The sequence below is a fragment of the Vombatus ursinus genome, unplaced genomic scaffold (assembly GCF_900497805.2).
Source record: "Vombatus ursinus unplaced genomic scaffold, bare-nosed wombat genome assembly UNPS02014781.1, whole genome shotgun sequence".
Classification (NCBI taxonomy): Eukaryota; Metazoa; Chordata; class Mammalia; order Diprotodontia; family Vombatidae; genus Vombatus; species Vombatus ursinus.
This window is the reverse complement of record NW_020954559.1, coordinates 42,427,219-42,452,547: the sequence shown is the minus strand read 5'-3', so window position 1 is coordinate 42,452,547 and position 25,329 is coordinate 42,427,219. Positions and strand designations below refer to the sequence as shown.

At 39.0% G+C, this 25,329-nt stretch overlaps 1 protein-coding gene across 1 annotated transcript; it reads left to right on the top strand.

The window, feature by feature from the left end:
* Nucleotides 1–5,906: 5,906 nt before the first annotated feature.
* LOC114046281 (sulfotransferase 1C2-like) lies at nucleotides 5,907–24,908 on the top strand. Its single transcript, XM_027866571.1, has 7 exons — nucleotides 5,907–6,081; nucleotides 10,023–10,148; nucleotides 15,536–15,633; nucleotides 16,478–16,604; nucleotides 23,829–23,923; nucleotides 24,364–24,544; nucleotides 24,796–24,908. The coding sequence occupies exons 1-7, from the start codon at nucleotides 5,913–5,915 to the stop codon at nucleotides 24,906–24,908; spliced, it is 909 nt and encodes a 302-aa protein (XP_027722372.1). The 5' UTR covers nucleotides 5,907–5,912.
* The last annotated feature ends 421 nt before the right edge of the window (nucleotides 24,909–25,329 follow it).

Here is a 25,329-nt window from a genome sequence, read left to right as displayed (position 1 = left end):
TGGGAGGCCCTTGTAGGAAGTAGACTTGGAGGGATTGAGTGGTTTCAAGGAAAAAACCCTCCAGGGGTGAGCCCAAAAGACTAAGTGATTGTTGTTCTATTGAATAAAACAGACTGTTGAGCCTGAGCTATGCAACTTGGTTTAATTATATTGTGAAAATTTCATCATTCAGGACTCCTGCGTATTTTACTTCAAAAAACTCTTGACAAGAGAGATGTCTATGACCCTGAGGGGACTCTTGTCAGATTGGATATTTCTCTCTCAAACACAGCAATGCTTGGATAATATCTCCTTGTACTGCCCTCGCTCTGTAATTCACTGAGACTTCCCAGTGAGACAATGGGAGATGGGCAGGAATTGAAGTCTCAGGATCTGGGACCGAATCTCAGCTCTGCCCCTCAGTATATGAGAGACCTTGGGCAAGTCACAACCTCCGTGGACTTCATTTTCCCAAGCAGGTGGCCTCTACAGTCCCTTCCTGCTCTAGAAATATGGCCCCGTTCTACCACTGTACAAACCATTTCATAGTACACAAGTGAAACAGTAGTACAGGAGCCATTCTCCATGTCTACCACTATAATCTTCCTACATTCAAAGCCTAGAGTGTTGTTGTCTTGGCCTATACTGGTTATTGTTGGTCAAATATGGTACAAGATGTAATCTCTTAAGGCTTCCAATACCATGAGCCCTTTTTAGTTGAAATCTCACTTGTCTCTTTCCTCATTTTTACCATCTCCATGATAAGCAAGAAAACCTATTAATTTCCCAAGTCTTGAATCTGGAGAGTTCTGTTCCACACTGAGCAAATATTATTGACTACTAAGAGTTATGGACTTACTTTGTTTGAATTATGATTGGTCTCACATTTCAATTTATTGTCCTTCCTGATCACCAGTAAATATGAGTCATTTGCCTCAAGGGTTCTACTTAAGAAACTTAAGAATTTTCCTTCTTTGTATCTCTCTCTGTGTCTGTCTCTCTGTCTTTGTCTCTCTCTGTGTATTTCTATCTCTGTCTCTCTCTGTCTCTTTGTCTCTTTCTCTATCTCTGTCTCTGTGTCTCTGTTTCTGTCTCTGTCTCTCTCTCTCATTCAAACACACACACACACACACACACACACACACACATACACACACACACAAAGCCTCACAAACCCTAACCACTTCATTGCTGATGTAGCACTTAGGTGTAGTCAGTACTACCAAATGTAAACACATTAATCAAAATCCTAATAGGACAGATAAGGGGAGCTGCTCTCAGTGTGGGAAATAGGGTCAGAACACACGAAAAGACCATTGACTGTGGCTTTTCCCAGAATGCCTAGGAATATAGGTGAACCCTGACCACAATGTCTAATTGGAGTATTCATATCATAACCACCTATATGAATTTTAGTGTCCCAAAGAGGTTGGTTTGGGCTGAAGTCAGATATCATAAGTAATAATGATTGGACAATCAGTCACCTTTGCAGCAAGATATTTAAACAAGCCCAACTAGTCAGCTAAAACAGTACCTGGGCCACATCTTGCTCACCTCCCTGTTTTACAACTTGTCTTGGAATACTTGTAAGTAACCATACAAAGCCTTCTTTTCACTTTTCTTTTGATTACCTCTCAAAGTGCAACTGATGATGATGTTGAGGACATGTGGACTAAGTGTGATTGCATAGTGAGGTTGTTAATGTCACAGAAGACCAATAGAATTCAAGGTGACCCCGACCAATAAAGGGAAAAATTTATAGGGAACAGGATGACATCCTATAGCAAGAATTACAAAGAAGGAAACCTAAGGAATGAAAATAAATGATATATTCATGTTACAGGAAAATATAAAAAGAACTACAGTTCAAGGTGGACCCCTAGGGAAATATGCATTAATAGTATAGCATAGCATAGCACGGACTGATTAATCAGATTGACATGTTAGACACAGGAAGTATTTCTTCCAGAGTATGAAATATTCTTTTGTTAGGGGATCATTCTAACAATCCAAATACAGAGATGTGCAAAGTAGTAGATTCAGGGATCTAAAGTAGATATACCTTGTGTAGTCCAGGGCTCTACATTTTAAGGCAGAATGTGGCAAAATCATAGGAGTTCCAGAGAAAAGCTGTAAAATAGATTAAAGTTTTGGAAAACAAACCTAATAAGGAAAAATTAGAGTTAAGATTGGTTAGCAAAGTAAATATTTAAGCTAGAAATTGTATTTGGGTATCTAATGGCATTTTATGAGGAAGATGTTCCCTAGTGAAACTGCATTAACCTAAAATCCCATCAGGCATTTGCCTAAGGGCTAAAGAATCAATCACCAAGTTTTATCAAGAGCCTACAATAAGTTAAGTACTATGCTAAATGCTAGAGATTTTTTTTACATTTTCATTGGATTTTTTTGTTCAGTTTTTATTTATAATTTCATAGCTGTAGGAAATACCCCATGAGGAAACACCCTCTACCCATGCATATCAACATATGCTTTGTGACTTGCCCAGGGTCAGACAGCCAGTATGTGTCAGAGACACAATTTGAGCCAGATGTTTCTGACCCTGAAGACAACTCCATATGCACTATGTCAGGCTATGCTGGAGATAGAAAGAAAAAATGGTGGTACCTGTCTTCAAGAAGCTTACATTCTATTGAGAGAGACAACATGTAGATATATCAAAGTTCATACAAAATTAATATGAGGTACTTTTGTGGGAAGGAAGGCATTAGAGAAGCTGGAAGGGATCCCAAAAGGTCTCATGTAGAAGGACTTGATTTGAGTTTTGTAGGAAACTAGGGATCGTAAGACATAGAGGTAAAGAGAGAGTGCATTCCAGAGATGGGAATCAGCTTGTACAATGAATGGTACAGAAATGACAGATGGGGTGTCTTATGTGAGAAACAGCAAGAAGTTTGGCTAGACTGTAGTGCATGACTGGAAATTATGTATAAGACTTAAAAAATAAATTGAAAGTGGGTTGTGAAGGGTTTTAATTCCAAACAGAGGAGTTTATGTTCCATGCTAGAAGTAATTGGAGGTTATTAAGCAGGGAGCTCACTCTTTGAAGCAGATAGAGCTAGGAATCAAAAAGGACTGTGATGTCTACAAGTCACATAAACATAGAATAATGGCTGGGGTGGTGGGTTTGGAGTCAGAGCCCTAGGTTTGAGCACTGACTTTACTACTTTATTCTCTGTGTGACCTCAAGGAAGTTTCTTAACCTCTCTGTGCCTCAGTTTCCTCATCTGTAAAAGGATAGGGTTGAACTAAATAATTTGCAAGAGATGTCATTTCCGGGCAAGCAATGGACAATGAGGGAATATAACCTATATCCCTGAATGTCTCCTGTTTTTAAAGGACCAGAGACCCTCTAGTAACAAACCTCCATCTACACACTTTACAGAAAAGGACATTGACTCCCAAAGATGTTAAGAAACTTATGCCAAGGCACATAGAGAGCCAGGATTCTAAACCAGGTCCTCTCACTCCAGAGCCAGCACTCTTTACAAAGCCCTTCACTTATTTGGGTCTTCTTGCACAATACGGAATGTTTAACATAATTGCATAGGTATAACCTATATCTAATTGTTTACTGTCTCAGGGAGGGGAGAAGGGACAATGGGAGTGATAGAATTTGGAAATCAAAACTTTAAATAAAAATGCAAAAAAAAAGTAGCATAATTATGTCATAGAAAAAGAATACATGTAACTACAACCCCCCCCCAGTAAATAAATAAATAAAAAGTCCTTTACAATTTGGCTCCAATCTTTCTTTCCTGCATAATCGATTTCACATTACTGTGCCTCATGAACTCTATGTTCCAGACATAGCAGCCTATTTGCTTGCTCTCCAAACATGTCATTCCATCTCCTGCCTCCATATCCTGGCCCAGGCTGTCCCTGAAGTCATCTTCTGAGTGACACTGAACAGGCCCCTCTCCTGTTCTGAGACCTCAGTTCCTTGTTTGGTAAAAATTTGTTGTTGGTGTTGTTGTTTAGTGTTTTTCAGTCATGTCCAACTCTTTGTGACCCCATGTGGAGTTTTCTTGGCAAAGATACTGGGGTGGTTTGCCATTTCCTTCTCCAGCTCATTTTACAGATGAGGAAATTGAGGTAAACAGGATTAAGTGACTAGCCCAGGGTCACACAGTTAGTAAATGTCTAGGGTTAGATTTGACCTCAGGAAGAGGAGTCTTACTGATTCCAGCCTCTCTAGCACTCTATCAACTGTGTCACCTCCCTGCCCATTTGGTAAAATAGATACCATAAAATTTGCCCTACTTAGCTCTCGGGGTTGCTTACAAGGGAATTATTTTATAAATTTTAAAAATGCTATATAAGCATGAGCTGTTTATTACAAAGAACCTTCCTTTCCTCTCCCTCTTAGCATTCCTAATTTCCTTCAAGGAACAACTCAAAAGGGCCCAGAGGTCTTTTCTATCGGTGTTTCCCTCCACCACCTGGGGAAATTACTTTTCATACATTTTTTATTAACTTATCTGCAAACATAGTAGTTTTCCCCATTCTAATGTAAGCTTCAGGAGGGCAGGGCCTGCTTCTGTCTGTCTTCACTTCACCGACATGCAACACAGCACCTAGCATCAAGCAGGTGCTTAATGAGCATTTGTTGAAGGAGTGGGTATGGATGAAGCTAAAGGAAAGAAAGAGTCAACAAAAACCTTACACCCATTTCGCGGTTAAATCTTGAACTAACTTGGCATTTTCTCAAAATCAGAGTTGAGTCTGAAGCTGGGCAAGAAATCTGACAAAGAGATCGGTTAACAAACCAAAAAGGATACAGGAAGGAAAGACAAAGGAACAGAACTGTTACTTAAATCTTTTCCCTACCTGGGGACACAACCTTTGCAGAAACAAATCCAAGCTTAAAGACACAGCAAGTTTAATTCTATTCACTGGTAATCACTGACCTGACTGTAGGGGAAAGGCCAATAGCACAGACATTCAGTGTCCTTCTGTTTAGAGCCCATGCTACCATCATTATGTTAGAAGTCTAGCATGTTGCATGAAGCTACCACACCTCATGCTAGAAATCTGGCTGGAGGGTATCCTGGGTAATAATCAGAGGCAGCTCAAGTCCGGCGTAGTTTGGCCTCTTGGAATTACCGTACAAGGAAATACCTCAACGTCTCTCCTTGGAATGTCCACTGTTTTCATTAAATTTTAACAACTACACAGTGACCTAAGTCCTGTTTTCCCTTAGCATTGAAAGGTAAGACACGCAAAGCAAAACAAGCTGTATGTATTTTGTATTAACTTCTACTATAATGCAATAGGAGCTAAGAAAATAGATTGAATGAATCTGGTGGGGCCATGTGCCTGTTGGGCACTAGCCTGACAATAGTGACAGAACTGGGACTTTAAGGACCATGGACTATATTTTCCAAAAGGCCTGGGGCCCATAGTAAGACGTTCCTCTCCTCTTTATCCCTTCCCAATCTCATCTCCTAATCACACCCCTAAAATATCCATGCACATACCCTAGCACCTCCTGAGGTCTTCAAGTCTTTCTCTGCTCCCCTGCAAGTGACTGCTTCCTCACCAGAGCCTGTCCACCCACCACCCTCTGCCATACTGGCCAGAGTTTTCTGAGGTTCTTTTGCTTCCACCAATTCCATCTCAGTTCCCTCTCTGTTTCCACCAATTCCCAATAGCAGCAGTCAGCCTTTCCTAAACTATTCATTTCTATGCAACAGTAGGAGGCTCAGGGAAAGAAGTCTCCACTGGACTGGACGCTTGAGGACTATGGTCTAATAACTATAATAAGAAGAACTTATATTTATATAAGGCCTTAAACTGTGAATCCCTGAACTCTGATCTTAAATAGTAACAATCAGCATACACACTGTCATCCTTTCTTTGTGGTTTCAGTATCTCCTCTAGCCTGTGATAAAGATCAGGTGAAAGAGAGTATGGCCCAGGAAGCAAAAAGACCACTGTTTTCAGAGGGAAGGAAACGTGCAACTTTGGGGGAAGTGGAGGGGATCCTCCTGCCAAGTACAACAGTGAATAACTGGGACCAAATACAGAAATTCAAGGCCAAGGATGATGATCTTCTCATCTGTACCTATCCTAAGTCAGGTGAGTGTGTCTAGAAAGATCTGAAGTTCCTCTTAATAATAATAATTGCTAATGCTTTATATAAGTATTATGTGTGTATTATAATTATTGTATATTACATTAATATAATAAGAGATTATTAATATAAGTTGTTATATTAATAATTTTTGATAAAATATAATTATATGTAATAATTATTTTGTAGTGCTTTGAGATTTGCAAAGTACTTTACCAATATATGTTATTTCATTTTATCCTTACAACAACAAGTAAGATAGATACTGTTATTATCCCCATTTTACAGATGAGGCTGAGAGATTAAGTGATCTATCTAGATTCACACAGGTGAACCTGGTGCAGGATATAAATTCAGGTCTTCTGTAGTCCAACTCCAGTACTTTATCTTTCTCCCACCTAGCTGCCTTGAATGAGGGAAGGAAGGATCTATAATAAGAAGAAGAATATTTATATAGCACTTTGTTTTACATATATATACATGTATACATATATAAAACATATAAAAAACAAATATATAATATATATCTTACATACATATATGCATATATACATACATATAAAAACATATTGGTTATTGGTGTTGTATTTGTCCTTCATTCTCAAAGAGGACTGTGACATCAGGGAGATGATTTTGATTTGATTTGAGTGAGGGAGGGCTGTACAAGGTCACCAGCCTCACTTTCTCCCCCTGAGCTATCTGGGTCCAGTGCTCAGATATTCATCAGGACAACTGGAGATGACCCAGGATGCAATGGGAGACCTTGGCCCTTTAAGCTAAGGTCTTTTCAGGTTTTCGCTTTCACTGAGGTGATGCCCATGCAGTCAATAGGCCTCTTTAAGAAGTGAGTCAAGGAAAGGCCCCTTTAATCAAAAAAAAAGAAAAAAGAATAAAATCAAACTGGGAGGGGAAGATCCTCAGGGTTGCTGGACTAAAAGAGAAAGTTTTTATACACACACACACACACACACATCATTTGAGCCTCACAACTCTGAGGTGGATGCTATTATCGTCCCCATTTCACATACTAGGAAACCAAAGTTAAGTGACTTGGCCAGGTTCACAGAGTGAGTTAATGTCTGACACAGATTTTGATCTCAAGTCTTCTTGATTCCAAGACCACGCAGCTGCCTCTCCATGATTTCATTCATGAGAGTACTCCTGCCAAAATAGAACACAGGCTTCCTATAACTTAATACACTCAAGAGTCATTGTGGCCAGAAAAGTTCATCACTCTGAAGTAAACCCAGCAATAAGATCCTCTGAACTTTAACTAGAGCTGATCCTCAGGGAACAAATATATAGATGCCATCCCTAAGCTGATATTCTCAGACCTTCCGTTTTGGTGGGACCTTTCAGAGTCGTGACTTAGGAATTCTGAGGCTTTGGGGTAAGGAAGAAGAAACTTGAAGAGAGTCCCATCAAGGAGACAAAGCAGGAAAAGATGAGGCTAGGGTACACCAGCTTTCCTATGAGCAACTCGTGGCTGAATGCAGTTATGCCAGGGGAACAGTGGTCCCAATGAGTCTATATTATGCCCTATTCACCCCCCACCCCAGCCTTGGCTAAAAAGGGAGATGGTGAAAGAATCATGGCATGTGTCTCCTTTGAACATAGGATGTAGTGAAAATATGCAGCAGACATGATAACTAAGTTACCATTGATCCTAAGAGAGAAGTCAAGCCTCTGGTGTGTGTGGAGGGGAGGATGGTTCAACCAGATGAGGGAATGGGGACAGTTACTGATAATAAAGTGATATGAGGAGACTTGGGGCTAACAGTATCTGACAGAATGTCTCTCAATTTGTGCCCCAAGTCCTCAGCTTCTCATTTCCCCCTCAATGTACGTCAGGCACTCCAACCTGGGGCACCCTAATTATCAGGCTAGTGTACTTACAAAAAGCCTAGTCCACAAGGTTATGAGGCTATTCATTCTGAAGTAGAATCTGTAGGGGAGTTCTTATAAAGTACTTGTGAATGATTATCAGAGCTTAAATTTCCTGAAGCTTTGCTTCCAAAATGTTGATCTGTAAGATTTGTGTATAAATGATAATATTTTTAATGTGCTTTAGAACAGAGGAGTGTAAAAAAAAATAGTGTATTCACGTGTATTCAGAGCAGAATTAAGGCCAAGGAAGAAGAAACCATCTCATATTAGAAGAGTGGTTTGGGAATCCTAAGTGCCCCTAGTTGTTTTCACTTCTGATATCAGTAACTAAATTATCCATAACAACCCCATTCATTAAGGAGACCCCCATAAATTTCAGCATCTGAAACATATTTCTCCTTGTTCTAGTTCTGACTCTGTCCTAGTCTGACTATCTAACTCTGTCCCAAGACACCAGAGGATAACTTTAGTGGAGGTGTCTATTCAAAAAAAAACTGCTGGACCTGGAATTAGGAGATCTGAATTGGACCAGGAACAATGAATAACCTCATATAGAAGGAGGCCCAGAAGTAAGCCTGGGCAATAAGGCGAAAAGATGGGGCATTTTCGGACTTTTTTACATCTCCTGAGAGTAGATATGAATATAACCTATTAACAGCTCATTGTGATGATAGAGGGTATCTCCTTGGTGGGTCGTGGGGAATACCTTGATTACTTACTGCTCATTTACACCACACTGGCAATAAGTGATTAAGTCTCAAACATGTATGATTTGACTGTCTCAAGTTATCGTAGAAATGTGCCTTTGTACTGTACTCTATAAAAAGAGGATAAGTAGTGAGGCCCTGGTCTGCCTAGAGGAGTATGTTGAGTTTGGGTACATACCCCTCTAGATAGACCTACAGGCTCTGAGTTGATATAGCGAGAGAGAAATCCAAAGCAGAGTTAATTTGGACCCTGACAAGGAGATGGCCTAAATCATGAGGGAGTGGTTATTTCATCTGTAAAAGAAAGATAGTAACAGCACCTACTTCCCAGGGTTATTATGAGTATCAAATAAGATAATATATGTAAAGATCTATATAAATGCCAATTATTATTATTATTATTATTATGCCCATACCTTCCAGAGATATAATCAAAGTCCCCAAAATCTCATCTTTTAGCCTGTTGCTTATTTCTGATAACTCCTATACTCAACAAAACCTCAGTGTCCTTATTTGATAGATAAGAATACTAAGGTTTAAGGGGCAGCTACATGGCCCAGTATTTAGAGTACCGGCCCTGAAGTCAGGAGGACCCGAGTTCAAATCTGGCCTCAGACCAAACACTTGACACTTCCTACCAGTGACCCTGGGCAAGTCACTTAACCCCAATTGCCTCACTAGAAAAAAGAAAAAAAAAAGAAAGCACTTTATCAAATCCAAAAGTGCTACATAAATATGAGTTGTTACAGTGTTCCTTTTGTATGGTTTGGACAGTTTTCTCCCTCTAGTAATTATGACATTCCTTGCCCTCAAAGTGGGCAAAAAAGGGATGCAACATCATTAAGAAGTAAGGGGTTTGGAGAATTCTGGGTTCAAATCCCTGCTCTTCCTACCTATGTGACTTTAGGAGAATGGTTTCAATTCTCAGGACCCTACAGTCTTCATTTGTAAAATGAGGGGTTTGAATTCAATTCAATTCAATCTCTAAGGTCCCTTCCAAATCTAAATCTATGGTCTAGAGTGATTTTATATGCCTCCATAAGTTCATAGTTCACCAGTCACCCTTCCTAAAAATATAGCTACTTCCCTATCCCAAGTGGAAAGCTTCCAGAAGCTTTGAATTCTCTTCTACTTCTAAAAACAGTGGGTCTATCACATCATTTCCAGTGAATTTCAGTCATTTCTTAGCAACAAAGGGAAGAACATCTATCTACCACAGATAATAGAGTTATGAATTGAGGATGATATAGCTAGTGTAGCAGGGTCTACTTTAGCTAAGACAAACAGGGACGGTAGTTAAAATGGTGCTTTCAAGTGCTTTCTGCTTCTAATTCTTTCTACCTGGGAATCAGGAACAACATGGACTCAGGAAATTGTGGACATGATTGAACAGAATGGAGATGTGGAAAAGTGTCAACGATCAGTCATTCATCTTCGGCATCCTTTCATCGAGTGGTCACTTTTACCTCAACCTTCCGGTGGGCACTTTTCTCCCTATCTTTTCTCAGTCCCCTTCCCTGTGATCACTATGCAGTCTTAATTACAATGATAAACACCACAAAGTAGGATGTGTATTTGTGTGTGTCTGCTACAATTTTCCAAATATACACCTGCTCTCACCAGGTAGAACCTTCTCGCTCCAAGCAGCAGACCCTAAGATGGCTAAGAATTAGAAATGGTTACTTCCCAATAGGAAGTATATAAGAAGCTTCTAACTAAAAATTCATTATAGAAGCAAAATCTCTTGTTGACCTTTCTCAGTTCATATCCTATCTTCTGCAGAAGGTCTTTCTTGGTTCCCCCAGTTTGTACTAACTAACCCTGAGTTTACCTCAAATCTATTCTATACATAGCAACTATATGTTCCTAGTTATTTACATAGCATCTCCCCCATTTGGGCAGCTAGGTTGCTAAGTGAATGGAATGCTGGTCCTAGAGACCTGAGTTCAAATCCAGCCTCAGACACTTATGAGTTGTGTGACCCTGGACAAGTCATTCAACCTGTTTGTCTAAAAAAAGCCTCTCCTGGATCATTGCCTTGTCAGCTCAATGAAACTATGAGCTATGCCATGCAGGGTTACCTGAGATGGACAGGTCATGGTGGAGAGCTCTGACCAAAAAAAAGTAATCCACTGGAGAAGGAAACGATAAACCCCTCCAGTATCTTGACCAAGAAAACCCTATAGAAAAGATAGTCCATGAGGTCATGAAGAGTCGAATGTGATTGAAAGACTGAATGGCAAATCTCCTCCATTAAACTGTGAACTCCTTGAGAGCACAGACTATTTTTGCCTTTATAACCCCAAAGCTTAGCTCAGTGTTTGGCATATACTAATGACTTAATAAGAAATTTTGATTGATTGATTGATTGACTGTTCTCCTGCCTCCCTTGGACTGCCCTGCCTTGTCTTTTGTAGCTCTCCTGGTACCTGCCAGCTCAGACTTCGTCCACCTGCTTTGTAATTCAGTACTTCTGTCTTCATCCTTCTTGTCTATCAATATAGTTTCTTACTAACTGCTTTTTCTGATTCCCAGAATGCATATATGCCCTGACTTTAAATCTGAAGTCTGAGTTAGTAGTGACCTCAGAGGTCATCTAGTTCAACCCTCCACTAAATAGATATATACTCTACAATACATCTGGCAAGGGCTCATCCATTTTTTACTCGAAAACTTAACAGTGATGGTAATTCACTACCCCTTGATGTCAACCAATTCCATGTGACATGGCTCTAATTATTTAGGAAAAGCTTTTTCCCTTTTTATCAACCATTAAACATTTATTAAGCATTTATCATGTACTAGGCAATATTCTAGGAGCTGTGTATACAAAGAAATGAAAACCCCTTTCCCTCACAAGCACATGAGTTATACCTTCTACATTGCCACGTTCCCCATCGTGGTTTCAATATATTGCAAGTCGGCAAAAAAAAAAATTAAATGAGAATTTTGGGGGAGTTTTGCAGAAGCCACAGATGACATGTGAAGGCCAGCAGAAGACACAGAAAAAGTTTAGAAACTCAGAAATACATAAAATATATGTATAGTATTGTATAATATCAACATGCCATAAAAATTCAGACTTCTCAGCTATGAAGGGAGGGCCAAAAAAATTTATGCCTATTTTCCAGATAGCTGCATCCCTAACCCCCATGATGTGGAAGAGACAACTGTATGTATATGTATATATGTGTGTATATATATATATATATATATATATATATATATATATATATATATATAATGTGTGTGTGTGTGTGTGTGTGTATGTGTGTGTATGCGGGCAGCTAGGTGGCAATGGATAGAGTGCTGGAAGATTCATCTTCCTGAGTTCAAATCTGACCTCATACACTAGCTATGTGACCCTGGGCAAGTCACCTAAACCTGTTTGCCTCAGTTTCCTCATCTGTCAAATGAGCTGGAGAAGGAAATGGCAAACCACTCCAGTATCTTTGCCAAGAAAATCCCAAATGGGGTCACAAAGAGTCACACATGACTGAAATGACTGAATAACACGTGTGCATATACATATATATGTATGTACATCATACATATATATATATATAAATATATATATATGAAAACTTGGAGTTCATTAAGATCAATCTTCTCATTTTACAAATGAGGAAACTGGTTGAAATACCAATTAACTTGCCAAAGGTCACATACCTGGGTTTTAAGTCCAGCACTGTATCCATTGTACCATGCTACTTGACTGCCTTGTTTTTAAGTCACTGTTTCACCCTGACCTTCAATTCACACATGGACCTGGAATCCTTTCTGATTGCTAGGCCACCTGTCCATCTAGTGATCAAAATCTCCCAGTTCAAATTTCTTGCCCTGCCTTTATGTTGAACCACGGCCACAGACTGACAGGTTGGGAGAAGTCAGAAAGAAAAACAAAAGCAAGGTAGCTACAAAGTAGCTGCTATTTGGTGAGATGGAGTTTCATCTATAAACATGATGAGCAGAAGAAACAATGCCACACCCAAGCCATGGAGTGCCATTATGGAGTCCTGGGATAGGAGCAGCAGGTGGCCCTAATGAGAGTGTTATTGTCAAAGATGGATTAGTTATTGTAAAGCCAAAGTCTTACGTACTCCCAAAGGTAAAGAACCACTAATAGTCCTAGATTCTGCAATAAGCAGTTAGAGCCTCAGACCAGAAGTACCAGCCTATATGCCTGATCCTATCTAGAAATATTTTTTGCTGCATAGAAGTGTGATTTCTTCTTTTTATTAATGTCTTTCATTTTCTACCTCAAAATCACATCTGAATATATCTCTTCCACCTCCCTACCCAATGGTCCCTCCTTTGTAATAAAAATTTTTTAAAAAAGGGGAGGGGAAGCGAAGCTGTTCAGCAAAACCAACCAACATTTTGATTATATCTAGTAATACATGCAATTTTCCACACCTATAGTCCCCCCGCCTCTACAAAGAAGAGAGGAAGGTTTCTTTTTTCCAACTCTTCTCCAAGACCAAGCTTAGTCTTCATAATTATACCGCATTAGTCTTCATAATTATATAGCATTTAACTTCTCTTCTGTTTTTTCTTTCCATTTACATTACTGTAGTCATCATGTGCATTGTCTTACTGCTTTTGCTTAATTCTCTCTCTGAATTGTCTTTGTGTATTTCTCTGTATGCTTCATATTCATCATTTCTTACAGTACAATAATATTCCACTACATACTTTTGCTAAAATTGATTTGCCATCCTTAATCAATGGGAATCCAGTTTTATGCAGTTCTTTGCTACCACCAGAAATTCGACAGCGAATATTTTGCTGCAAATGGGACTTTTCCTACAGAGATATGATTTCAAGTTAAAGGACCTTTCCCTCAACTTCTCGAAAGATACAACAATGAGGTAGGGAGGACTTATGGGTATTAATACTGGGTAGCAACTGCTCCAGAAAAACCCAGAAGTGGATGCCTTAACTAAGCATTTATGAATAGTTTTTGGTCTTTCTCACAGTAAGTACTAGGGTAGAAAGCTGATTAGCCAAGTGATATGCCAGTCTGTTGTTCATACTATTGACATAAAATAATACCCACTAGAGTAAAATAGCCAAATTAACATCTTGCAAGGTAATTTTTTAAAGTGTTCTTGTGTGATTAATCCTTTAAGAAGCAGCTCTTTTTGGGGGCGGGCAATTGGGGTTAAGTGACTTGCTCAGAGTCACACAGCTACTAAGTGTTATGCGTCTGAGGCCAAATTTGAACTCAGGTCCTCCTGACTCCAAGGCCAGAGCTCTACCCACTGTGCCATCTAGCTGCCCTACAATTACCTACAAGGTAATTTTTCTAAAACTTTGCTGTGATCTATAGTCTAATAATACCCCAGTGCTCCTCTCTCTTCCTCTGCCCTACTACATTTCCTGTGAGGTCAAGGATCAGACTTTTGTTTCTTCTAGCAGTCTACCTTTGGCTTTTCTCCCACTGCATTGGAATGAAAGGTCTCTAGTAGGAAGAGAGCACAAGGGAAAAGATATGGTTGAGCAGAAGTCCCATGTGGCCAAAAAACAAACAAAAAATAAAAGCAATTAGAGGTGCTGAGAGGCCTCAGGGTCAGAAAGGAAGCAGAGGACCAAGCGAGTAGAGCCTTCAGGGAAGTCAGGAGGCACTACTCGCCAAGAACCAGGAATGCTGAACCCTCCTTTTTCTTACCTGTTCTTATCTATTCTTCCCTAACTACATCAATTGCCAGGCTTACTGGTAACTTGCAAAAGGGTTATTTATGGAAGAAAGTTTTGATAAGTTCTACATTACATATAACTACCGTTGTAAATTAATTGTGGTTTTAGAGAGTCGCAACTAATTATACTACTTCATTATTCCCATTAGACATCGAATGAACACTTGTTGATTGATTGGTTGTTGACTCTTTTTTACAGCAGAAAGTTCAAACACAAGAAAAAGGCAAGGACAGTGGGCAAGAACAATTTGACAGGCAAGGACAAAGCAAAACTGGCAATACTGAAAACATGGAAGGTTAAAAAAAAAAGTCAGGTGGTTAGACAAGAAGAAATAGCAACAGGCAAGAAGATATAAAAATTTTCCTAATTAAAATCAAAAGCAGTTGCTTCCTCTGATTTCCCCAAAGAACTTTGTTCTTACAGCACTTCTCATAATCTCCCTGGTATTATGATTATTTCTGTATATCTTATATCTCCTACTAGACATAAATTCCTTAAGGGTTGGGCCTGTGTTTTATTCATTTTTGTATCCTCCACAACACTTATAGTAGTGCCTTAAACAAAACAAATGCTCCATAAATATTGTGAAGTGAATGAACAGAGATAGTGAAATAAAAGCATAACACAAAATAAACAAAAATGAGAGACTATTTTTTTTTTTACAGGGCAAGGGGGAACCAGACCTGAAATTTTATTTCTATAGGTGTCAATGAATATTGCTTTGACTCAGCAGTCTTAGAGTTCCCTGGTGCTCTGAGAAATTACGTAACTTGCCCAGGGTCACACAGTTGATACGGATCAAAGGTGGGACGAGAACACTGCTCTGATTGATTGAAGCTATGTCTGTTCACTATAACATGCTGACTCTTGGCAAGACACTCATTACAATCATTGGTCTGATGCAGTTGAATCTTATTTGGGAACCGAGGGGATCTCACTAAGATTACAATATTTCATTTTCATAAAGAAAAAGGAGATACTGCCTATTGGTTCTACTTTGTAATCCACAATAATTAATCCATGGAAAAAGCTCCCAAAATTATATGGGGAAAGTAGAGATTTTGGACAACGAGAGATACTCAATAGGACTTTCTTTAAAGAAGCCTCTTTTGATGATTAATCTATCTGCTTAGTCTATCCCTCACTTAGTCTAAATTATTTCCAGGTGTGGACCAAGCCAATACAATGCCCTCTCCTCGGATACTGAAGACACACCTTCCCTCCCAACTATTGCCTCCATCCTTCTGGGAAAGCACCTGTAAGGTAAGCAGAAACTATTATGCAGGGTAACCTGAAAGAGTAATCAAATTCATTTAATTGATAAAGTCTGAGACCAGATTTGAGCTCACAAAGATGAGTCTTCCGGACTCCAGGCTTAGAACTCTATCTACTGTGCCACCTGGTTGCCCTTCACATACCCGAAAACAGTTAATTTTCCTGAGAAAGGTCTTAAACTTTTTAAGTTTAAGATATTAAAAGCTCATGCTTTCTGGGTCAAACAAGATAATCTGTTTACAATAAAACCAAATATGATTTATCCCTTCTCATCTCAAAATAATTTTCACGTTAATAATGCCCTTCTCCCACCTAGTTACCAAACTACCCCCTCCCACTTCAAAATTCTGCTTTAAGATTTACTTTCTCCGTTATTTATTCAGTTGCTTTGATATTCCCCTTAGCATATCCTGTCTGTCAATCATGCATTAGAAAATACTCAATTTGGGGTCAGAAGGCCTGGGTTCAACCCCCGACTCTGCCACTTAACTGTGACTTTGGACAAGTCACTTGGATACCTCACTTAGCCTCAGTTTCCTCATTTGTAAAATTAGAGGGTTAGACTATATAACTTCTGTGGTCCCTTCTAGCTCTAAATCTATGATCATATGACCTATATGTAAAAACTGTAATTGGTTATGTCTATGTTTCTATCATTTGTATTTACAAACAATGTCCTATCCTATGTTATCCCATTAGGAACTGTGCCTATTATTTCCCTTGTGATTGTCATGGTGCCTATAACAGTGATTGGCACATAATTGTTACTGATGGATATGACAACTTGTGTAAAATTAACATCTTTTCTATATATTATACTCACTTTCCCAAGATCATTTATGTAGCTCGCAATGCCAAAGACTGCATGGTATCCTATTACCATTTCCAAAGGATGAGCCAAACACTCCCTGAACCAGGAACGTGGGAAGAATATTTTGAAAACTTCATGAATGGGAAAGGTAAGGAAATGCTTTAATTAATGTCAGTTTTAATTTCGACTCTGACTTGAGATAGACCTACATGATCACAACATTTTGGATTATTCTCTAAAACACAGTATAACACTGTTAATCTTTTTATCTCTAAGGTAGAATCACACGTCTAGGAGATGCAATCTTGCCATTCTAGCTGCTGGCAGGATGAAAAGCTGTGCTAACCCAGTTTCCTGGGTTATGTATATATGGGTATGAATAATCTTGTTTGTACAGGTTATCCTTTGTCCTGCAGATCCCCTTTCCAACTGTGTAAAAGGCACAGAATTTAGAATTCTGAAGTTGCAAAGGATTCCATAAACCTTAGTCCAACCTCTACCTAAAGACCAAATACCCTTTACAACATCCCAGATAAGTGTTATTTATCCTATATACAATATCATATTAAATGTGTGCTATGTGCCAGGTACTGTGCTAAGTGCCAGGGATATGAAAAAGAGGCAAAAAGACTTTGAAAAAACCTTATTTCTATACACAGTGTTTATTCTTCTGAAACAGAAGCAATTTATTATGTTTTAATTTCTGTATTTACATTACTGACCATAACTGTTTTAGAAAAATAACTCAATTCTTATGGAGAGCAGCAATATAGAACACTATTATAGTTGGAAATAGGATGTGTAACAAGTCAATTTTTTATCTAGGGATCTTGCTAAATAAAGCAATAGATAGATACATGTATGTATGTACATGTGTGTATATATGTACATATATAAATAAGTTTATACATATATAAAAACTGGAAACATACATTCTACTAACTCATTGGGTGGTGAGAAAGAGTTTAATTTCAGTTCCTAGCAAAATTCAAAAACACATTATGCAAGGTTAAACCAGACTAAATGCATTACCTATTTTGTCATGGTTTCTGCACTGATTTAAGGGAATGCTTTAAACATGGCATAGTAGATTTCAACAAGGCTTTTGGTGAGTTTTTCTTACTGTCCTCATGAACAAAATGGAGAGATGCAGTTCCTAGACTTTTCAAGAATCAGGACCTTTCATGACCCAAACATTGTGTGGACCCCCACGTGATAGTCATCGCATTAGTATCCATGGATTGAGTAAACACATGTTGACAAAAATCAACTAAAAGTTTAATAATACTTTTCAATGGACATTTTTGTTTTTTCAGTTTTGTGTAAATATATTATATCAGTTTACTAATCATAACAATACCCAATAGATGTATGAAGTTATTTATGTGTGTGTGGATATATATAAATAGATATACTTAGTAGATATTTATTTTTTTGTAGAAGGTATGTTTGTTTATTTAGCATACTAAATCTTTTAATGAGATGGTTAGTATATGTGCACATTGAATTATGGGACTTCCCAAGGTCTGTTGCCAAAGGTTGACAGCCACCGAAAGTAGAAAGAGACCAGGACTTGGAGTCAGAGAGTCCTGAATTCAAATACTGACTCAGACACTTCCTAGCCCTATGACCCTGGGCAAGTCACTTAGATTCTGTGTGTCTCAGTTACCTCATTTGTTTAAAAAAAATGGGGATTCGATTGCCATCTCTATGATGATAATTCTCAAATCTACTTCTCCGGCCTTCATCTCTCTGCTGGCTCTTGTCTCACATCTCCAACTGCCTATTAGACATCTCAAACTGGAAGTCCTATAGACATTTTAAACTCAACGTGCCCAAAACGGAATTCATTATCTTTCCCCAAAAACCGTCCCCTCCTCCTAACTTCCCTAGTAGGGTTAAGGGTACTACCATTCTCCCAATCATTCAGTCTCAAAACCAAGGTGGTCATCCTTGACTTCTCACTCTCTTCCCATATCCAATCTGTTGCCAAGGCCTATCAATTTACATTCATAACAACTTGTGCATACTTTTTTTTTCTCTGACACTGCCATCACCCTGCTGCAAGTCCTTATCACTTTATGGTTAGACCAGCACAATAGCCTACTGGTTGATCTCAGTCTCTCCCCACTCCATTGCATGAATCATTCAACCATCAAAGTGTTCTTCCTAAAGCATAGGACTAACCATTTCACACCCTACTCAATAAACTTCAATGGTCCTTTGTCATCTCTAGGATCAACTATAAAATCTTCTCTTTGGCCTTCAAAGCCCTTCATAATTAACATCCCCTCTTTTTTCATATTCTTTCATCTTACACCCTCCCACATACTCTACAATCCATGGTCTTCTTGCTCTTCATTACACGCAACACTCTATCTCCCAATTCCAAGCATTTTCTTCATTCCTAGAATGTTCTTTCTCCTCATCTCCACCTCCCAGCTTCCCTGACTTCCTTCAAGTCCCAGAAAAAATCCCACCTTCTACAAGAAGTCTTGCTTCAGCCCCCTGAATCCAAGTACCTTACTTCTATTAATTATTTCTAATTTATCCTATATGTAGAGTGTACATTGAGGTTTGCATGTTTTCTCCCCCATTAGACTATTAGCTCCATGAAAGCAAGAACTATCTTTTATCTTTCTTTGAGTCTCCAGTTCTTAGGTCAATGCCTAACAAATAGTAGGCCTTAGTAAACATTAATCTTGACTGCTAATAATAGTATCTTGTTGTGAGAATCAAATGGGTTAACACATGTAAAGAGCTTTGCAAATCTTAAAGCACTAAACACTAGCTATTATTACATCATCATCATTATTATTAACTGCCTGAATGACCAGACCTAAAGAATAGACAGTCACCAGTGGGTAAATGTCAGCTAGAAAGTAAATTGGTAGGTAAATACCACAGTAGATCAGAGGTTGGCACAGACTCAGAAAAACCTGAGCTCAAATTTTGCCTCAAACCCTTACTAACGGTGTGACCCTAGGCAAGTCACTTAACTTCTGTCTACCTCAGTTTCCTCATCTATAAAATAGGGATAATAATAACGCATGACTACCAGGGTTGTGGTGAGGATAAAATAAGGTAATATATGCAAAGAACTATGTGAATGCTAGCTATTATTAGAAAGTCTCCCGTGGAGGATCCCAAAGAGAGCTAATAATTGGATGGCAAAGTCATTATCCAAAAAGATCTCAAAAGACTAAGACACTGGTCAGCTCTAATAAGGCAAAATGTAATAAGAGATAAATCCTACATTTAACTTCAAAAAAATTGACAATGTAATTACAAGATCAATTAATCAATAAGCATTTCTTAAGCACCCATTAAGTGTCAGATTAAGTGTTAGGCACAGAGAATATAAAGAGCAAAAATGAAATAGTCACTGTCCTCAAGGAACTTACATCCAGCATGCAGACACTTAAATGTTGACATATAGATGGATTGCTCACATCCTGTGATCACAGCATGTGTATACAGCATGTACATACCTAAGTAAATATGAGAGGGGGGGAGGGGGAGGGAAGGGAAGGGGAGGGAAGGAAGGGAGGGAGGGAGGGAGAGGAAGAGGAAGAGGGAGAGGGAGATGGAGAGGGGGAGAAGGTAAATACAAAGTAATGGGAGGGGGGTGGACAGGAAAGGCATGATATAAGAGCTCACACTTGAGTTTTAAAGGAAATGAGGGATTCCTGTTTCTCTTATTGTGGAAGGTGAGGAAGGCATTCCAGCCTTGGAGTGCAAAGATAGTGCAGAGACACACAAATAAAAGATGGAATGCTGTGTATGAAGAACAGCAAATAGGCCACTTTGACTGAAGAGAAATAAGAAGCCTGGATAGGTAGACTGGAACCTGATCATGAAGAGTTTGGAAAGCAACAGCAGATTTTGTAAATGAGCAGATTTTGTATTGGAGCACAAGAATGCATGGTCAGAAATGTGTTTTAGGAATGTTACATCCCATGTAGAGAATTAAAAAAAAGCTCCAGTGCTCCCTATCACCTCCAGGATCAAATGCAAATTCTTCTGTTCAGCATTCAAAATCCGTCATAACTTACCCATACACACATACCTTTCCAATCTTCTTATACCTCACGTCCCACTACTTCAATCTGGTGATACTGGCCTCATTGCTGTTCCACAAACAAGACCTCCATCTCTTGGCTCTAGGCATTTTCTGTGGCTGTTTCCCAGGCCTGGGATGCTCTACCTTTTTACCTCTACCTCCTGACTTCCCTGCTTCCTTCAAGTCCAAACTAAAATCTTACTTTCTATAGGAAGCCTTTCCCAATCACTCCTAATTCTAGTGCCTTCCCTGTGTTAATTATTTCCTTTTTATCCTGCACATAGCTGGTTTGTGCATAACTGTTTACTTGTTGTTTCCCCCAAATAGATTGTGAGCTCCTCAATTGCACAAACTACCTTTTGCCTTTCTTTGTATCCCTGACCTTAGCACGGTACCTGGAACATAATAGATGCTTAATAAATGCTTATTAGCTGAGAGACTGAGAGGTAAGAAATATGAGGCAAGGAGACCAATTAGGAGGCTGCTAAAATAGCCCAGACAAAAAAGGTGATAAAGGCCTGAAGTAGGGTGGTGGTCATGTGAGTAGAGAGAAGAGGATGGATATAAAAGATGCTATAGAAAAAGAATAAACAAGTTTGATAATTAACCAGAAGTGGGAGATGAGAGGGAAAATAGTAGAGGACAATTCTGAGGTTCTGACAAACCTAGGTAAATGGAAAGATAATGACTTAAACAGAAATAGGGAAGCCTGCAAACAATGTGGTTTTGAGGAGGAAAGATCTATTTTGGATATGTTGGGATGTCTATGGAATACCCACTGGGAAATATCCAACTGGCTATTGGTAATACAGAACTAAAGCTCAGAAGAGACTTTGGGATTGGAAAGGTGGATCTAGGATTCATCTATGTAGTGAAGGAAGCTGCCAAGTTCATCAAGGTAAGGCAAGAAGCATGTACTAAATGCTTACTATGTGCCAGGGATTATGCTAAGTGTTGGAGATACAAATACAAGCAAAAAGGAAGTTTGTCCCTGTTTCCAATGGGAAAAAACAACATACAAAATGGAGATGAAAAGTTGAGGGAGGAGAGGGCATGGTGTTGAAGTATGGAAGGGCAATAAAGGTTGGCCCACCAGGACCCCGCCCCAAATTGAAGGCACTATGAAAACTCACCTTTGGGAGAAGGGAGTAGAAGGATGTTCCATGGTGAGAAGGCTGCATGGGGTAAATGGATCAGCAAGAAAGGGGTGTAGAGAGAAAGATTATAACTGTGGTATATTGACAGTTGGGAGGTAAGACATGGATAATGATTCAGCTAAGGAAACTGAGGAAGACGTATGTACTAGGTGCACATTACAGCATACAAGGTACTAGAAAATATACAAATCTTGTGTTCTTTTCTCCTATGATCGCACTTTTTATTCTAATTCACTCCTGGACAAAGTAATGAAAGCAGTTAGATTTTTCTATTGTTGTTTCAATTGTTTTTTCTAATGTGTGTGTGTGTGTGTGTGTGTGTGTGATTAAAAAGAATACTCCATAATAGAAAGGATGAACCAATGTAGTTGATAATTATTATCCTATCCAGATGTCTTCTTTTCCCTATTTTACCTTGTTTCTGACTTAAGGAGATAGAAGGGCCTTTTCAGTTGTTTTTCTGTCACATCCAGCTCTTCAAGACCCCATTTGTAATTTTCTTAGCAAAGATACTGGAGTGGCTTGACATTTCCTTCTCCAGCTCATTTACAGCTAAGGAAACTGAGGCAAACAGGGTTAAATGATTTGCCCAGGGTCATTGAGCTGGAAAGTGTCTGAGATTTGGACTGAGGAAGATGAGTCCACCACCTAGTGGCCCTGAGTAGAATAGCATAGTGGATAAAATAGACTTGGAGTGAAGCTTGGTTTGTTTTTGTCCTTCCTTCATTCTCAAAGAGGATCAAAATGACATCACTATGCTGGAGTCAAGCTACTGTGCATCCTACTATGGCTGATCAGATCAAAAGGAACTGAGAATGTTATACCACAGGTCAGGCACAAATAGTCCATGGAACATTTGGGGTGGATTCTCTACATTTGTGTATCTCGCGTTTCTTTAGAGCTACTTCAGTTCTGCTTTGCTCATAGAGCACAACACTTCTCTGATATGGGCATGCCATGCTGGGTGGTCCTGGGCCAGTAGCTCCCATGTCACATAATCAATTCCAGACTTCTTAAGAGAAACCTTGAGAGTGTCCTTGTTGGGGTAGCTAGGTGGCACAGTGGATAGAGCACTGACCCTGGATTCAGCAGGACCTGAGTTCAAATCCAGCCTTAGACACATAACACTCACTAGCTGTGTGACCCTGGGCAGGTCACTTAACCCCACTGCCTAGCAAAAAAAAAAGAGAGAGAGAGAGAGAGAGAGAGAGTGTTCTTGTATTGCTTCTTCTGACTACCATGAGAGTGCTTGCTCGGTGTGAGTTCTCCATAACATAGTCTTTCTGGCAAGCAGACATTTTGCATTTGACATGGCCAGCCCATCAGAGTTGTGCTCTCTGCAGCACAGTTTGAATGCCTGGCAGTTTAATTCGAGAGAGGACCTCAGTGTCTGGTATCCTATCCTGGCCAGATGATCTTCAGAATCTTCCTAAGACAGTTCAAATGGAAGCAATTCAGTTTCCTGGCATGGCATTGGTATACTGTCCAGGTTTCACAGGGAGACCTTGTTGAATCCCACTCAAGACACTTCCTTAACTGTGAGATCCAGAGCAAATCACTTGACATGTCTGAGGGTCAGATTGGTCATCTGTAAAATAGCCATAATAATTGCCCCTACCTCAAAGAGAGTTTTTGGATCATATGAACTAATGTATGTAAAGCAGTTTTGCAAATCTTAAAGCTTCATACAACTGTGACCTATTCCTAATGACTTACCTTCTAATCTGGTTTTTTTTCTCATTTGCTCTTCTATTCTTGGTCTATCTCTGTGCTTTGATCTTGTTCCTTCCTAAGTTGATACCTCAGCAGTACATTTGTCTGTCTTCTGGCTTGGGTGGTTTATTCTCCTGCTTCCCCACTTAGTCTAGATTTCAGAGGAAGATGAGTACTTGAGAACTATAGTTCACTGCCTCCAAGCAGAGAGTGAGAGCATCAACTACTTGGTCAGGTCTGTGCTATCTTCAATTCAGGCCCCTTTTTCAATCTCTGTTGGCCCCTGGGAACCTCATGTTGAGAATTAGGATCCCCAAGTCACCCAGATTCACTTTGCATGAGTGACATACCCTATCAGAGCATAAAATAAGTAGATATTGCTCATTTGTAGGTTCATATACATCCTCACTTAGGTTGTTATGTTTTCTTTCTATTTCAGTGAGCTGTGGCCCCTGGTATGACCATGTTAAAGGATGGTGGAAGGCAAAAGACAAACACCAAATTCTCTTCCTTTTTTATGAGGACATGAAAGAGGTGAGTGAAGAATTGAGAGGCACAGCCTCTTACTGAAGATTCTTGCAGACAGCTTCTGAGCAGCAGAGCCGAATCATGTCTACACTCCTAATTAGCAGATCATGAAGGAATGGATATGTGTGCTTCCCAGAAATTCATCAGGGTCATACCTTAGAACTTATCCTTTTGGTCCTCTAGTCTTCTCTACTTCAACCAACATTTATTAAGCAGCTATTATGAGCAATGCACTATGTTATGGTCTGAGAGAGAAATCAAAGATTAAATAAAACCTAGTCCCTTCACTCTTAGGGCTCATAATATTGTAAGGTACACACAAAATTATCACTCTATTTCCCATCTATGCCTTTATCTATTAATGTGCTGCCTCTACCACAGACATTTCCAAATCATAATTTTATAGCCTATCTTGGTCTCTCTAACATTGTGTTGTCCCACCACAGAATCCAAAGCGTGAAATTCAGAAGGTGATGAAGTTCATGGGAAAGAACCTGGATGAAATGATACTGGATAAAATTGTACAGGAAACGTCATTTGAGAAAATGAAAGAAAATCCCATGATAAACCGCTCCACAGTGCCCAAAACTATTATGGACCAATCCATTTCCCCCTTCATGAGAAAGGGTGGGTATTTAGTTTATTTATCCACTTCTCCACTCATCTCTTTAATTTATATAATCTTTCCTACAAGAGAATTTAGGTTTTCAGTGGTGACGAAATCATATATTCCACCTACCTAAAATCTGTTTGTCACATGATGTGCGCTTGGTTCTAAAGTAAAAGGAATTCTTCTGGGGCATCCTACTAGTTTATATAACTATATAATTTTACATACCACTTTATAGAATTAAAACTTTGGCTCTTCCTTTTTATAGGAATTGTTGGAGATTGGAAAAACCACTTCACTGTGGCTCAGAATGAGAAATTTAACAATGACTATAAGAAGAAGATGGAAGGAACCTCTCTAACCTTCCGCATGGAAATATGACAACAGTGTGAATAATGATGATAATGACAATGATGATGTTGATTATGATGATGATGATGATAGTGATGATAATAATAATAATAATAATAGCTACATTTATATAGCACTTTCAGGTTTGCAAAGTGCTTTGCAAATTTTATCTCATTTTATCCTCATAAATCCACTATTAACAGCCACCAAACAACAGAACCTAAGAAAGCATGCTCTAAATGTATAATCTCGTGGTAGAATTGGTCTCCAATGATTGTAATGGTCATATAATGCCATTATTAAAAACACTAATAATGAATGGTGCCTACTGTCTCTGCCCTTATGAATAAACTTGACTTATTAGACTAAGCTAAACACTGAGGTTTAGAAACGAGGAACTTTCTTCTCATTGTTGCTCCAATATACTTGGTCAAGTCAATTATTATATTTG

What these genes read in the sequence shown, in the direction of transcription:
- LOC114046281 (XM_027866571.1), top strand. Translation starts at nt 5,913, where the DNA reads ATGGCCCAGGAAGCAAAAAGACCACTGTTTTCAGAGGGAAGGAAACGT. An exon ending in CTGTACCTATCCTAAGTCAG is followed by an intron (nt 6,082 to 10,022) that starts GTGAGTGTGTCT and finishes CCTGGGAATCAG; the next exon opens with GAACAACATGGACTCAGGAA. An exon ending in TTTATGAGGACATGAAAGAG is followed by an intron (nt 23,924 to 24,363) that starts GTGAGTGAAGAA and finishes GTCCCACCACAG; the next exon opens with AATCCAAAGCGTGAAATTCA.